The sequence below is a fragment of the Carassius auratus genome, chromosome 4 (genome assembly GCF_003368295.1).
Source record: "Carassius auratus strain Wakin chromosome 4, ASM336829v1, whole genome shotgun sequence".
In the NCBI taxonomy this organism is placed as follows: Eukaryota; Metazoa; Chordata; class Actinopteri; order Cypriniformes; family Cyprinidae; genus Carassius; species Carassius auratus.
The window spans coordinates 7,786,897-7,804,898 of NC_039246.1; the positions used below are offsets into that span (position 1 = coordinate 7,786,897).

An 18,002-nucleotide genomic window follows, 5' to 3' on the forward strand; every position below is an offset into this window, starting at 1 on the left:
GAGTATAGGTCAGATAATTGAGCGTAAACAATAAATAAGTCTTTACAATCACATTGTTGCTCAGCATTGCAGGGTTTTTTTCATAGTCCAATAGTTTAGATAATTCAAGTAATCTAAATGAATAAGTTGTGTACTTTTTCTTATTACTTTACTCTCTAAAATAGTTGGTAACATTTTAGTATATAGATAGATTCTTACTATTAATTAGTTGCATATTATTATGCATATTAATAACATATTGGCTGTTTATTAGTACTTATAAAGCATTTATTCTCCATGAACACATTCAACATCCCTCAAATTAGTAGTTTACTGAGGCAAAAGTCATATAATGGTTTGTTAATGGGAAGAATTGGACCTTAAAATAAATACATTAAATACATTGGTTCTACGACTATTTTGCTTATATATGTCATCTTTTCCTGTCAGTGAAAGTCAAGCTGTCCATTATCACCTAGGGGCAACATCCAAACAAAATGTGTGACAGTTACAGAGATAATCAAATCCAAAATGCTCTTAGAGGCACAATACATGTAATTATCTATGAAGATTCGGGAGGAGCGCGTCAGATACTTAGCCTAATCATCACAGGTGGACCACAATCAAGTAATCAATCCCACAGTATAAATATCGCTGACTTACCTCTATCCATTGACGGTTTATCAGCATCCCTCCTCCACCCCATCTCCTCACTTCAAGTTCACTTTACAATATACGGGGAAGGGGGGGTACTCTAGCTTCGGGCAATTCCCGAGCTCGGAGCCCTTCCCCGGACAGCACGCCAAATACGCATACCATACCTCAGCTAATTATATGTAAGCGTGAACTAGTGAAATGACCTTTAAATCACTTTAAATGAGCCGTGGAGCTAGACTTGCAGAGGCTGAGATTTGATCACATGCTGCCCCAAATAAGATCATCCCAGGTCTGTATCATCAGTCAAGTGATGTGAGGAAAAACATTAAATGGCCATCATAAATGTGACACAATGGCCTGAAAATTTGATCTCTGTAATACCCACACTAAATGTTTATAGTACCCCTTAGGCATTTCCATGTATGAGGCCATAAATCCGTTTTTTCTTTTTTTTTTTTTTTTTTTTTTACTTTTGACCCCCCAAAATGATAATCACCTTTAAGAGCGTTACTGATATATATTGTAAAGGCTGATAAACTGTATTTTCGTATATTAAAACTAATTTTACTGTGTATGGGAATATATTCTGTATATAATATATTTCGTTTATTCAGAAATTCAGACAGTAATTAATTTGATTTAATTCAACATTTGATTTACTTCATTTAATCAGCACAGAAAAAATGAAGCCTAAAAATGGTAACATGTAAATTAACTGGTTTAATTTAAATTACTGAATCAGATTAAATGTGTTGTTGTACCAACAATGTTAATTTCAATCAGGTTAAATTGGGTTACAAAATATCTTTAAGGTAACAATTGCAGTTGATCACTTTTTACAGTTTTTATATTTTTATTCTTTGTAATATAGTTTTTTTAATATACTTTCCTACCAGAATCCAGTTGGAAAACTGCACTAAATCAAAGTTGTTCCTAATAAATACAAGCTCATGTGGTTCTTGCCAATTTAAATAACAATAAAAAGAGTAAATTTTAAGGAATTGAAATAGGGCTGTATTCAAAAATAATTCCAAAAGAATTTGGAAATCAAAAAATGTGCACTGTACAGATGAGCAAAAACTGAACAGAGGAGTGGAGTAAACGACTTTTAGAAATTAAATGTATGCATTTATGCATCCAAAGCGACTCACAGTGCATTCAGGCTACCAGTTTTTACCTATCATGTGTTCCCGGGGAAACGAACCCGCAACTTGCGCTGCTATCGCAATGCTCTACCACTTGAGCCATAGTAACACTAAAACAGTTAAATACTGCAAAATCAGAATGTAAACAAAAGCTTTGTACATGTTTAAAGATACTATACTTACTATTTTACACTGTTAGAGGTCAGAATAAAATATGTTGAGGACACTTTTAACAGCTTGTGGGGCTGTGAGACCCTGAGAATCTTTTTTATAAAAAAGAATATTTAACAAGATCACATTAAAATCCATAAGTTCATAGAAATATGTATAAAGTGTAGTTCCAGTAGTGATGTCTAGTGGCATCTATACATTATCAACTTATGGAGTGCAGTGTTGGGCAAGCTTCTTGGAAAATGTAGTGAGCTAAGCTACCAGTTACTCTACAGTAAATGAAGCTTCACTACACTGAAGCTACCCCCCTGGGAAATGTAGCAAACTAAGCTACATCAGCAGTAGCTTGCTACATCTAAGTTACTTTTAAAATTAAATGTTTATGTTGAACACGTTTTATTACAAGTCGATGCTATCTCAGTGCTCAAAACTGTCAGTCAAACAGATTGTTTGTAATTGTTTAGTTTAATAGTTTTTTTTTTGTTCCTTATCAATTTGGCAACAAAAACAATCTAAAGACATGTAATTATCAATGTGCGCACAAGTAAGTGTATGCACCTGTTACATGGGCATGCTTAATATACTGTAGGCCTTTGCAGAACAAAATGCAAGACCTCCAAACAGTACAAAAAAAATGGCCAGGCTGGACCCTGATAATTTTTACAAGCAGCATCTGAAAACATATTTTCTCTCTGTTATCTCGGTCAGTGTCATGTACTTGTCGAGGTACGGCCACGGCGACTCACTCCTCGGGATTAACTGTTCTCCTACCTCATCCTATGCCATCATTTCATCAAATAATTTTTTGCGTGACTGGCCAAGGAGTGGTACCATCCGGAGCAGAAGGTGGCGGTAATTCATCATAAAGATGGTTGGTTGCTATCCACCATAAGCACGAACAAGATGAAGTAGCACCGTCGCGTCACTACTGATCCAGGATCAGCGATACTTAGCAGTTGTATTTCCCGATTTGAGTTTGAGCTTCAGAAATGCTTGCAAAAATTTAGCTTGTGTGGAAGCTACCGCACTACTTGGTAAAAAAAGAGCTTCGCTACTGAAAAGCTATTTGATTCAGAAAGCAGCGAAGCTACGACCAAGCTACTGAGAAATGTAGTTAAACTAGTAGCTTCGCTACTGCCCAACACTGGGAGTGCATCTCAGGGACTGATCTACTGTGGTGGCATGACTACCACCCTAAGAAAAAGTGTTGCCAACCAACGCTATCTCACGACCAATTCGTATGTATTTTATGAGGTGGCTAATTCGTACAAATTCATACGACCTCACTTGTACTATTTTTTATGATTTGTCTATACCCCAGTGATGGGCAGATTTAGGGGTGGGGTTAAGTCCAGGTCATTCGTACCAATTCATACGGATTGTGCAACTCATAAAATACGTACGATCTAGCACAAATCGTATAAATTTGTACGAATGAAGCCGTACAAATTCATACAAATTAGCCACTTCTTAAATATGTACGAATTGCCACAAGATCAGGCTGTCAACCCATCTTCCACACCAGAACTATCCCAGTACAGTTAACTATACCACTTTTTAGCATTAAAAAAAAAAGTGTACCGTGAAATAATGACAAGAAAACATGGCTTTCTATAAGCTTTTCTCGCATTCTTCACACACATAGGGAGTGTCCAATGTACTCAGCTTTATTGACTCAAATGCCACCAGTTATTTTTAGCGAGTCAAAACATAAAGCACAACCAATGTAGCCAATTTAACAAACAAATGACTGTTTTTCCATTTGTCTGTAAATTGGAAAATTACTACTTTTTGGTTAGCTCTGAGGTTCTCTGAGAAATCAAATCCATCCGGAAAGGATGTCTGGAATTGACGTTTTATTTCCCATGACACTTTTCTTCATTTATTTTGACCTTTGTCATGTACAGTAACTATTTTTCTCCCCACTCCACTTTCATCATAGATACAGACCTTTTTTAGAAATAAAATCAATAGTAGGGTTTAATAGCAGAGTTAGGTAAGAATCTAATCTTCATCAACCAGATTGAAACATTTGTAATACACCTTATGTTGGCTCAACAAAATCATATATTAAAATGTAAAATAATTTGAAGGTCAGAATTGAGAGATAGTACTAATGGTAGAACTATACTCTTACAAGCACAGAGACATTTGGAAACTATTGATGTTGTTAATAGACATTGGTGTTCTGGAAATTGATATTTTATTTATTTTGGAGTATTAACAAAATATATCATTATACATCTAAATGTGTTTAAAAAAATGAACATAAAATTGTTGTTGTTGTTATTTTACCCAGTTAAGAAAAATTAAGAACATCAGAAGCGATTATCCAAAAAAAATGTCAAATCTTTTTCATTACTTTTCCATTTTGTTTAATTTAAATTTCAGGTCACACTATATTTTAAGGTCCAATTCTCACTAATAACAAACCATTAACTACATATTTTACCTCAATAAACTCCTAATGTGCTGCTTATTAATAGTTAGGCATGCTAATATGCAATTACTTAATAGTGAGATTTGTTCCTTATATTAAAAGTGTCACCATTTAATTTGTTTATTGATAAACGCAATTGAAAACCTCACCAACAAATTAGTCATGATAAATGTAAAATGATAATAATATCTAATTTATAATATCTAAAATGATAATTTAAGACTAATTTATGTCTTATCTCTCTATAGAAAATAATACAGCAAATTAATTAGTTTTATATTTTTTTTAATTAGGGGAAAAGTTTCCAAAAACAAAGCTACTTACAAAAAAAGTTGATCACTGTTGTGCTTCAGAAAGAAAGCCTCAGGACTTTTCTACGGGTGTTATGATATTAATAAATTGGCTCTTGTTTATTCCAGCACATGGCAGTTGTTTTTACAGTTGAACATGTTTCTAAAACTCATTATGTTTTGTTACTGCACTTCAGACTTCTATGCTTACAAATCCCGTGTTTAATCCACACTAATTAATGGTTTAAAGTGAACCAACAGTCAGTGGACTGACACATCTAATTAAACATCCATTTCATGGATTTTCTGAGGATGGGAAGTAAAGGACAAACCATCAAGTCATTATCACCCCTCTGCTCCACACACACACACACACAGAGTCACTGCAGTGTCCACTCATCAGCACTGACGACAGATCTGTCACACTGCACCGCTCTAATCTCTCTGTGTGTATTTGCTGTAGGTCGCACCCACACAGTTTAATAATAAACTGCTTTTTATATTGCTCTTTCAGAGCTAATGTGCTGTTTTCTACTGTGCACATTTCTTGTAACTGGGGAAAGCGAAAAAATATGTAACTCAACAATTAAAAGCTAAAACTATAAAGCTCGGTACATGTTTTCAATGTAACACAGTTGGCCAGTTCACAAACCACCAGTCTGTCCGCGAGTGGATTTTAATATTCACTAATTTTCAGTGACAAGTGAAGAAATGTTTTGAGCATTACTGTGTACAGCATCTCCTAAATCCCCGGTGGAAAAATCACATTTTCAAATCTTTAATCCACCAAAGCCGATCTGAGAAAGCAGAGGCTGGTAAACATATGCCGAGACGATTCCATCCTTTCTTCTCACACAGAGGTCTGTAGTGGATATTTCACCACAGATCAGCTTGAAGCACAAATCACAGAGAGTTGAAGAAGGCTAGTAAAGGTTGTCAGGTATCAGTACTCTGAACAAATACACCCTTCAGTACAGTGTGTGGGGAATAAATCTGATAAATCCATGATCCAGACCTAACAATAAGACCAAAAGGAAACTCATTTTTTATTTATATTAAATGCATAAAGGTAATATGTGTGACTGCCAAGTTGTTTTATATAACGCATAAAAAAGAAATTAGGGAAATGAGTATTTGTTTATTTATGACACATTTTGTTCAGTTTGATATTTGTGATTTATAAAGACTGAAATAATAGCATCAGTAAATGAAATTGAAAATCTCTTTTCTTCTACATCTAAAACCTTTAAAAACTGGCATCTCATTAATAACCTCCTGTATGTAGAGCCCATCCAGATTTCATTAGTATACAGATTTACAGTTATAACTCCTTCATGAGAAAACACACTGTATGTATTTGAACTTTTTGGTGAACTGATAGTGCCCCAAACAAAACAAACTAATTCATCATCAAATTGCTGAAACGTAAAATGGTTCTTAATATCCACACTGAAACAAAAATGTGTATAAAATGTACTGTGAATCACAGTCATTTTCCCTTTAATTGCTCCAATTATCTTTGTGTTAATAAATAAATGTTTCATATGTATTGTGCATGCATTAGAAAAATTGCACATTTCTGAAAGTTGACCAGAACTACACATTACCTACACATACAGATCAGGTAAAAACTGTTTAGCCCACACATTCCTGTATATTGTGTGTATTTAATAACACTTTTAATTGGCTTCATTTATATTGGAGGAACGGTTTTTTATAACCACAGATGATTTAACTGTGCAGAATATATTTGCTTGTGTCTCCAAAGTTATTAATGCCTCCGAGTATTTTATTTACCTCATAAACTAATGAAAATAATTAGGAATCCAGACTGCAGTGTAGTAACGCAGTAAATTTGATCACAATCCAGAGGCTCTGGCTGTATATCCTGCAGTATGAGATGTTTAATGAACGTAACTGTGCTCTCTCTGCAGATACGCTGCCTCAGTAAAGGACGGATCACAGTACTTCATCCTCCTCATCATCACGGATGGAGTGATATCAGATATGGCCCAGACAAAGGAGTCCATTGTCAATGTAGGTGTCCAGTCTACTAAACTAAATTGAATGCTCATGTTGTCTTTAATTCTGTAACCATCCAACCAAAATGTTCTCAGGGCATATTTTACGACATGACAAATTCGAATGAATTCTTACAACCTCACGTGAACGAATTTGTACGATTTTTGCTAAATTGCTATGTATTTTATGAGTTCCCCAATTCGTATGAATTCGTACGAATGACCTACCCATGACTGGAGTCTAGACAAATCATTCAAAATTGTACGAGTAAGATCCTACAAATTCGTACGAATTAACCACCTCATAAAATCTGTAAAATATATTAACTAAATAGTCATTAGTCAGCTTTGTGGGTCTTTGCATTTTCACAATATAGACTGAACTTAAAAAGGTTTCCTATAACATCAGAAAAAGTTTATTCGATGACATTATAAAAACCTAAAGCAATTTGTCTACTAATTAAACTTTCTTTCTTCTTTCTTTCTTTCTTTCTTTCTTTCCAGGCTGCATCTCTTCCCATGTCAATTATTATTGTTGGAGTTGGACCAGCCGAGTTTGATGGTAAGTAAATTTCATTCATGCATTCACTCATTCACTCATTCATGTATGCATTCATTCTGCTCTTATAGATGTCATTTTTCTAAACAGATTTTACATTTGTCATTTTATGTATATCCCCCCACGTGTGTTTTATCGAGATGTTCAGGCCTTGAGCTTGATTGGATAAAAGTATACTGCGGAGTAAATGAGCATGTAATGTGACAGTCATTTCCTCGTTGCACTGACAGTGATACCGATGGGTTTAGGAATAATGAAACGAGACTGAAATACTCAAAACACACACAGTTGCAGGCACTCAAATGCATAGCTTACTCATGTTTCCATATCTCCGGTCATGCGTGTTTCTTATCTGTTGTGTGTGTGCTTAGCCATGATCGAGTTGGATGGTGATGAAGTCAGAATCTCATCGAGGGGCAGATACGCTGAGAGAGACATCGTACAGGTATAATAACACAGCTAAAGTATTTCTCTTTCATCATTAATACAGAGACGTCACAAACAGGAGGTTGGGAAATCGTGCAAGTTATATGTTCAATAGTAAATGCACAGTATTTGACTTTCTTACCATGTTTTAAAAACACACTAGTTACCAGAACTTTTCATAAAAATATGTACAATATCAAGCTACAAGAATGTGTGACAGAATTAATGTAATTTTTTTTTTTGCATGTGATGGCAAAACTTAATCTTCAGTGATCATTATTTCTAGTGTCACATGATCTTTAACAAATCAACATTGAAAACAGTTGTGCTGCTTAATATTTTTATAGAAATGTGATACTTTTCCCCCAGTTTTCTCTGATAAACATTGTTCATAAGAATAGCATTTATTGGAAATAGGAATGTTTTGGAACATTATAAATGCCTTTACTGAAAATTTGTATCAATTTAATGCATACCAAGCATGCTTGCCGAATAAAATATTAATTTATTTTGAAAGAAATCATCCTAACCCCAGACTTTTAAATGGTAGTGTATATTACTGAAATAAAATGAAACAATGCATAACAGTATATTTCTATTATAATAATAAACACGAGAACCTTATTGTGTGTTGGTGTTGATGCTAATGTAGTTATAATTTTTTTTTTGTGAACGAGCCTCAAGATATGCTAAAATGCTAATACTAAAATTTAGCTTTGAAACTTGTCCAGGTCTATACACCATATAGGTTGGTGAATTTCCAGTTTATAAAACCATGTAAAGTATGTTCATTATCAACCACTAAGATTATACATGAAATGTATAATTATATGTTGTATGTAAAAATGTATATATTAGCATTCTGAGTTCTGCTCCAACTGTGCTTTCTTTATGCCAAGAACAGAGCTATCTCAGTCTCTTTCAAAATGTCATTTCTTAATGCTTTCTGTGCTCTTCGCTCTATTCTTATAGTTCTTTGCGAGGTAGTCATCATGTGTGGGTCGCCCCACGCTTGTTAGGAAGCATGTTAACAGGCAGTGTGCATGATCAGCTATCATAGGTGCCTAGGGAGGCTTGTCCAATTAGCTATGCCATCACATACTCAAAGATTCCAGAGGATCTGGCTTCCCAGCGGCCGATATGTACTTAAAAGCCCAGCTTTTCATAACTAAACGGCTGTGTAGTGCTCTTAGACGCAGCCATATCTCTTAGGATAATTTGGCTCTCAGTCTGAATGGCGTTTGAGTTGATTGGCATGCTGAGCATTTGATGATTGTGCCCTAATTTTCAGGCTAATTGCTCTTTTCAGCTTTTCAATTCTCACAGAAATGCAGATTAATGTGAGAAATGCTTCAGTATCTCACCTAATGAAATTCAACATAAAGAGAGTGTTTATACCATAAAATCTACTTTACAAGGAAGCTAATTTGTATTTTGTAACATTCCTCAAATTTGGTCCGTTTCTAAAAAATCACAACTTTCATATGTGTTATTAAATGTTATTACATACTTTTTGCCTTTGTATCATATTTGTTTATTAATGTGTTAGCATGCTGACATGTGATATATTACATGCAGTATATGAGCTTTTTTAATTTTTAAAGTATGTTAAAAGTACAATATGTGACTTTGTTATATTAAATACCATTAACTTACCTACTAACAAATTGTTGTAAACACATTATATTTGAACATACTTAACTGAAATCACTCAAACCTATGTAATAAGGTTGTGAGACTGGGCTGATATGTTAAAACTTGAAAAGCTAACTCTTGAAAGATTAGTTCACACAATAATGAATATTTTCAGAATTTACTCACCTCCATGTTGTTCCAAACCTGAACTGTATGCTGAGAATTTTGAACAAAACATGAAGAGACATATTTCTAATTCTATTTATAAATAAATAAATGCTGCACATAAAACAAATTAACAATCTGTGAATATATAAAGTAAATATGAAATTTTGACTAGTTTAATATAATTTAGTTTAATCTTAGTTGTACCTTTTTTTCTTTTGCAGTTTGTTCCATTCAGAGACTACATTGATCGCACCGGGAATCACATCCTCAGCATGGCCCGCTTGGCCAAAGATGTTCTTGCAGAGATCCCAGACCAGTTCCTATCCTATATGAGGACCAGAGGAATCAAGCCGTCTCCCGCTCCCCCTCCGTACACACCCCCAGGACACCCGCTGCAAACTCAGATCTAAAATGGGCCCAGGAGCGAGCCTTGCAGTATCTCAGTATCGCTTTCTCAATTGCTCAGTGAGATGAAGTTTTCCTCAGCTCTCAGCTTTTTCTGTCCCTTTCTCTTTGCACTATTGGGGCTGTAGATGAACAACATGGTTAGACAGGGTTCTGAGAACAGGTTTACTTCCATTACAGGCAATCCCTGTCAGGATGTCTCTCAGTTTCACTCATTGTCTCTTAATGCCTGGCTAGCTCGTTTCTGATGGCCAAACTGTAGAATGAACTTCGCATTTCTGGTCAACGCTGAAAAGAAGTATAGTTATGTGAAGGTAGGGAAAGGCTAAAAATTGAGCTGACGATATTGCTCCCTGTCTCAGAACAGTAGAGCAGCTTCCTCTTCCTCAGACCAGGAAAAGGCTAACAAATCACCAGTCACAAACAGACTGTTGTAAATAACTCTTGAAGTAGACTTCTTCCGTCATTTCTTATCTCTTCCTCTTCTTTCTTCTCTGAGATCTCACTCAATGTTTACATGTTGATGATTTTCTTACTGTTGGATCTAACTTTTATAAGCGTATATCTTTAACATGAACTTTGCCGTGCAAATATTCGCAGTGTGTTATCTTTGCCATGCCTATCAGGTCGCAGGGGCTGGTGTTGCTGCGGAAAACCACAATTCTTGCATGGAAATGGTGTGCTCAGGCATGCGATGCATGTTGTGCAGCGTTCATGTTATTTAGCCTTTTCTCGTTCTCTCTTTTCTCTCACTCACATTTTTTTTTTTTTGCCCTGGCACAAGCACAATAGATGGGCACCATTGTGTATAAAGAACCTCATAGGACTCAATGTGCTTCATTGCATTTAAATCTGAGCAGCTGCTCTCAAATAAGAGCCCAGTGGTCAAAAACACAGATGCCATTGTTATTTTGTGTCTTAAAACTTTGTGTCTTATGGGTGTTTTGTAATTTTCTGTTGATTTGGTGATTCTGTATTATGTTTTTCCATTATTATGTATATTCATCCATTATATTTAATCATTACCTGGTAGAGTTGCCCAAAGATAGTGTCAAAAAAGCACAAAGATAATGACGAAATCCTTCATTTTGGATTTCTTTGTGAATATTTAAGTGTCAAAACCGGATAAGATGCAGAATTATACGCCAAATTTAAGTTGATGTTGTTGTTTTTTTTCTAGAAATGTTTTTGCTATCCCCTTATTTTATGAAATGTGCTGCTAGTATCAGGAAAATAATTATTTAAAGTCTCCCCTTACCCAAATACTCACAAAAACTGGAACCCTAGTTAAAAAAAAAACTGGAACACTAGTTCACACACAACTGGTAAACTAGTTCAAACATGACTGTTGTTCGAATGTTTTTAGAAAAAGGATGAAGTGAATAATATTGACTCCTAGTTTATGATGATTCACTTCATTTAGTAGATTTTGTTTTCTCATTGTAAAATAATAAAACTACATGTTTTTGGGCCAAAACATTCACACAGCAAATGGGACTCTTCTAGTATGTAGCAACTCATTTTTTCTTCAAACTAGTGGGGTGAACTATTTTGGGTAACAGCCTCATGTTGAAGTGGAACGTTCCCTGATTAACTGCTATTCGGGAATTCAAGATTGTCATTCCAGTTGTACTGCTTTGTCACACATACAATATTCACGAGATATTAACTCATAAAATCGCCCCAAAAAAGCATTTAGACACTTGTGCCAATCTGCTGAACCAATGTATGAATGTCATTACAAAAACATAATTTTTATGAATTTTTACAAGACAACAAATATCAAAACTGAAAATGATCAAATCAAATCAAACAAACAAAAAGTATTGGATACTTTGTGGTTGTTAGAACATGTCCATTTCGATTTATACATCATCTGAAAGATAAAAAATAAGCTTTCCATTGATGTATGGTTTTAGTGTTAGGATATGACAATATTTGACCGAGATAGAACTATTTGAAAATCTAGAATCTGAGGGTGCAAAAAAAAAAAAAACAATCTAAATACTGAGAAAATTGCCTTTAAATTTGTCCAAATGAAGATCTCAGCAATATATATTACGAATCAAAAATTAAGCTTAAATATATTTATGGAAGGACATTTACAAAATATCTTCATGGAACATGATCTTTACTTGATATCCTAAAGAGTTTTGACATAAAATTGATCATTTGGACCCATACAATAAATTTTTGGCTATTGCTAAAAATAATCCCATGCTACTTATGACTGGTTTTGATGACATATTAATATTATAATAAAAATGCTTTGTTAACCGATTTTCTTTTACTATCTTCTTTAGTATGCACAATCAGTCTACAAATATTCTTTACAGCATTTAAGCATACCGCTTAAATTAAAAGGTCGCAAGTTCATTCATAAGCCACACTCCTTTTTAACTAATCTTGAATTTTGTAAGCATTGAACTGCACAGAATAATAGCTGAAAAATGATGCATGTGTGAGAAAGCAGCACTTGTCGCTGGGAGGGTCGGTTGATGATATTATCTCTCTTTTAGGAATGTTGGTTCTCAGCATTCCTTTACTTTCCTTCAGCTCTCTTCCTCTCTGCATTGCTGGTGCCACGGCAAATGCCACTTTGGCAAGCTCATTCACCTGTGAGTATGAACCTGCACGTGTGTGTGTGTGTGTGTGTGTGTGAGACAGAGAGAGAGAGAGAGAGAGAGTGGATGTCAGCTCATCAAGCATAATCAAAGTGTTTTTAAATTTGTGACTTGACTCACATGAAATTTGTTTACTGACGATATCCAAATATTATATTGTATGCTATTCATATCTAAATATTATGTGCACTATGTTTGCATGTACAGTTTTACAAGAGATTCATCAGTTCTTTTGTTATTGTTAGTGTTTTGAGTAAAAAAAACAACAAAAAAAAACTGTACAAATTGCCTTAATCTCTCACTGAATTCTTGGAATTGTGCGATGCCTTCAGATATGAATTGTTATATATTTTGTGTCAGTGTACAATTGCTTTCTAGTGTATATTTTCTTTGCACAACTCATGTATGAAAAAAAATATATATATTGTAATTTTTGGAACCAGTGACTAATCAAAGAAAGCATGATTGAAGTTCTGATTGTGTAGTAAATCAGTATGATGAAATTATTATTTCTGTATCGAGTACTAATTTTGGAATAAACATTCTTAATATATACACATTGCTTTATTAGTCTGGAATGGCATTTGCTTATTGTGGGTGGTTGCCAGGGTACTTTTACACAGTTGCTAAGAGGTTCTGATTGCAAAATGAATGTATCATGTCATATTCTTGTCAGTAGTACCAATATATTACGGAACACGTTACATGTGATTTGAACAAACACTTAACCCTAATTATGAGCAGAATTTATGAGCAGAAAGTTTGGTTAGAGGTTCTAACCATGGAAAGAAGTTATATTAAGATACCGGGAATAGTTTTTGAAATAGTTTAAAATGTAATAAACAAAATTTACAGTTTTACACAGTATGCATGTGCTTAGTATTATGATTTTTTTTGTTTTCAGTCATGTACAGCTTCTTTCGAAACATTAGAATATCAAAAACGCTTACTTATAAGCAAAACAATCTCACGAAAATGGTGTCATTACACAACTTTTTTTATGTCGCTACAAAGTATTTTTGTGTGTGCGTGTTTTGTATGTGTATTTTGCAACGTGTAGCAAATGTGTAAAAAAAAAACAAAAAACTTTTGGAATATTTGCATGGGAAAATCTTTTGCCCTCACATGAAATTCTCAGAAACACATTGATTTCTGATGAAAAGACTGGATTTCACCTGCAAACATCTGCCAGATGTGAACACACCTGAGTTGAGACGCACCTACCGTCTTTTCACTGTTAGCTTATAGATGCTAACTTTAAACTAAAATCAATTATAAATCAAGTTTCCTGTGCGTGTGCTTAACTGGAGATGTGCTATTCGTGTAGCATGCAAGCTCTTGCAGAGCCCTTCAAATCAGTCACTTGCAGTTCCATGTATTCAATTAAATTTGGAGCAGATTTTATGTTCCCATATTCCCTCCATAGAAAACCATTAGGAATAATAACTGTTTTCTCTATTGGTGTGACACTAATTGCAGAAGGAGCACATTGGCTGGCTGGTAAGCTCCAATTATATCAGGCTCCTGAGGCGTGTGGTCCTGGAGAAGATACAGAGGGTCACCATGCACTGCATGAACACAAATGTTTTCTTAGTTTCTTTCTAAAAGTCTGAGTATCCTTCCATTTGATGAGCACCAGCATGTTTTTTCAAAGTCAACATTTATAAGACTCGCCACACAGATGTTTACAGCATACCGTTAAATTGTAAAGTGTGAGCAACCCATCATCGCATTATTTCACATGGCACCCATGTAACACGGTGGCCTTTAAAAGTCTATTTCTATATAACATGACAGACCAGCCAATTAGTTTCATCTTACTTTGTACTTAATACTTGCACACACTGCCATGCAGTTGCTCGTACAGAGAGAGCGGCTTTCCAGTATCGCCTATACAGATTTAATTGGCTTTAAAACTGTCACTGGCATGAAACTAAATTAACTTTCAATGTTTGGGAAAGAATAATGGTCTCTTCGCTACTTCCATAAAGCATAGATCAAAAGCAAGACATATTTTTATAGATCGGTGGCACTTAGTGACTGCTGATTTTAGTGCCGCGCTCGATCTAGATCAACCAAATGCATAGGAATAAAAAAGTTGCGAAAGCAAAGTATGAATTAGACAGCGACTTCAAACGGTTCATTTTCATCAATTTCAACTGATATTATGTTTTTGAATTCTTATTTTTTGATATGAATAATATTTAGTTAAATGATAATTACACGGTAATAACAACGCTTCTGTCACTGTACCATTGAATATTGATCATAATGGATAGTGTTTGTAAACCGGTCAAAATATGTACTCTCGCAGAGTCTACACTTTACCAATTACATTACCAATTAAGTTGCATTTTTAATTCAGCAAATGGCATCTAGCGAACAAAAACACTGAAAATGGAAGTTCCAGACAAGCACACTGCATTTTGGGATTCATTATACCATGAAGTCTTCAAGGTAAGTGCGTGCATAGTAGTGGAATATTACAAATTCAACATTGAGAAATGCTCAAAAAAAATAAAATAAAAAACACTCTTACAATTTGTTTATCAATCTTGTCACTTTCTCAGCTGACATTTAATGGTTCTTTAAGCAAAAATCTTCTGCAACTCTTTTAAAGATCTCACATTTTCCCATGTGCACCACCTCCTACATAAAACTGATTATATACATATTTCATAGCGCATGTGTCCGCCTCTTACTTTCTATAAACAGCTTTGTGCGACTAGAAGGCTAAAGCAAGAATAATTAAGCAGCTATTGTTAATTACTCCTGTCTTAATTCTCTGTGCATATCAGTGGTCTCTTATAAGTTAGTATTACTGTGACTTGATTAGTCGAGCTGTAAAAGTTACATAAAACTTAATAAATCAATTCAAGTTCAGTCGGTTTTAGAGAAAACTGATCCCGAATCTGCGCTTCCAATAAAATCATAACGCGACGTGTTCCTCAAACGGGACGATTGTGTTGGATTGGCAGTTCCCTCGGGGTATCGACATGGAACAGAATTACACAACGCGGTACAGTGTTTTCACAACTCTAAATTACAGTTAATCCCATCTTGACATTTCCCAATTCTCCACCTTATGAATCAAAGTTCATAAAACCCTTGTAATCACATTTCAAGCCTCACCAGTGATGGCGTCAAATCACATTGTGTTATTTACAACACTAGTTCATGTGAATAAGTGCTTCCTGTGCTTTAAAGGCTACATCGCTGTGAATATATATATATATATATATATATACATACATTTTCATTACTTTCAATGTAGTCTTAATAATGAATGAATGTCTCTTGTGAAAAGATTATACTGTCAAAAAGCTTTTTTTAAAATTATTTGCTTACAGAATTATCAGAGTTTTGTTGTAATAAATTATTAATTAACTACAAAAAAAAAATTGTTAGTATCATATTACGACCACATTGTAAAAACATGGCGATCTGCAATTGATGCCTCAAAGAGTCACAGTATTTCTGCTACCTATATCCTTAAATTTAGTTTTGATGTTGCAAATAGGTTTACTTTGTAATATTAAAAATGTTTACATTCATTCATTCATTCATTTATTTAGTGTCTACTACATACCCTCTGTTGTCTGATTGACAAAAATATAATAAAATAAAATGAACTAAAAAATACAACGCTTTGATCATGAAACATAAAGCATTTAAATGTTCTCTTGCAAAGACATATTGAGCATACAAATGACAACATCTCCAAGTGTGAGCTCCTTATATTTATTATATCATTACGTGGAGCACAACAGCATGATGTATCCAATATGAGGCAATGCAATGAAGTTTTATTCTTATTTTTATATCTAAAGGTTCAATGAGCTGATCTATCCAATAAGAGGCAATGCATGAAACATGCATTTTTTTACAATTCATATTTACTTTTATATCTAAAGGTTCAATAAACGTAAATAAGCTGTGAAAATATATAAGTCTGATTATGTTTTCTGAAGTACATATCAAATATGGGCTTAGAATAATAAAATGCTTTTTATATCATGTCAACACATACAGTATATATAGAATATTTTCTTGAAGTTGGAACAGTTAAGGGTGTGAGAAAAGATTACTAGTGGAATATATTTTATAATGCAGCTAATTATCTACATTTGGAAAGCAGTACCCAACCAAACTCCAAAAGAAGGACACGAGGACACCAGCGCCCCCATCCAAACCCTGATCAAGGACACCAAATCCCCTGTCGCCAGGACAGTGTGTGTGTTTGCGTGTGTATGTGTGTGTTTGTGTAAGCCTGTTTGTGTGCATACTTGTGCCTGGTTTTCTGTGTGTGTGTGCACGCGTGTGTCATTTTGCCTTTGTGCAGGTGTGCACCAGCCAGGCATGGCCGACACTCAGTCTATTAATATCACCCTGGGCTAAATTTATCTGCTCTGTGCTCTGTCCGCACACTGCTCCAATCACACACACCACCACTGACATATAGAGATCATGAGCTATGCATGGAAATTAAATATTCATTCCGTTTTGAAATGGTTTTCTTAGAAATGTTGCCATTGCGCTGCAGGACATTTTATGCACAATATTTATTTTTCACTTATGAAAGGCGGCACATTATTCTTATGATGTGGTTTAGCTTATAGCAAATCTTCATCTGTATGTGGGACTTAAAACCTGTCAAATTTATATATATATATATATATATATATATATATATATATATATATATATATATATATATAAAACATAAATTATATAATACACACAAACTCTTTGACACATGTCTCCAAACTCAGGTCACCGTTCTCAAAACAGTTAACAAAGTGATCTGAATACTTTGTAATTGCCCCAAACAGATTCATTCAATTCATACAAATGACAAATCATGCAAATGATTTTCTCAAAACAATGTGCACAAAACTCTCAAATGTTTTTACAGTATTAGGAATTCTGGGCTGGGGCGAGGAGATCTATGTGGAACAACAGAAAAAAAAAAAAAAGAAAAAAAAAAGGGGGAAACGGAGGGGGAACACACAGTAATACCGTATGTCGGTCGGGTCTTCTGTCACGGACTGTGCTGGGAGGAAAGATGGAGATGTGGATAACCAAAACAGACTTTAATAAATCCAAAAACATAGGGATGGGAGAAGACACAGAAACACAACATTGTAGACCCAACCGAGGAGGAATCCACAGACTGGAACTTAAAACATGGGGTAATAAATGAGCAACAGCTGGGAACGATAGAACACAATGGGAACAGGCACAGGAAAAACGAAATATGGCCATAATCAAACATGAGGGAAAACTTAGACAAGGAACACATGGTGAGGAAAACAAACACAAAACAGTCCATGGGCGTAACAAATTATGCCTAAAAAATAGTTTTTTTATTCTTTAATAATGCATTGTTTTTTATGTCATGCATTATTTTTTATGTCATGCATTATTTTTAAATAACATGAAATATAAATATTGAAATATATAAATTGAAAGTGACGTAACA

The 18,002-nt window shown here is 34.5% G+C and overlaps 1 protein-coding gene across 1 annotated transcript in view; it reads left to right on the top strand.

The window, feature by feature from the left end:
• The window catches only part of LOC113057826 (copine-8), a 104,951-nt gene extending 92,251 nt beyond the window's left edge, over positions 1-12,700 (top strand). Inside the window, exons 17-20 of the mRNA XM_026225364.1 lie at positions 6,617-6,719; positions 7,208-7,265; positions 7,634-7,707; positions 9,713-12,700. Coding sequence (XP_026081149.1) covers positions 6,617-6,719; positions 7,208-7,265; positions 7,634-7,707; positions 9,713-9,901 — 424 coding nt within the window. The 3' untranslated portion in view covers positions 9,902-12,700. The remainder of the gene's footprint in view (positions 1-6,616; positions 6,720-7,207; positions 7,266-7,633; positions 7,708-9,712) is intronic.
• Positions 12,701-18,002: the final 5,302 nt, after the last annotated feature.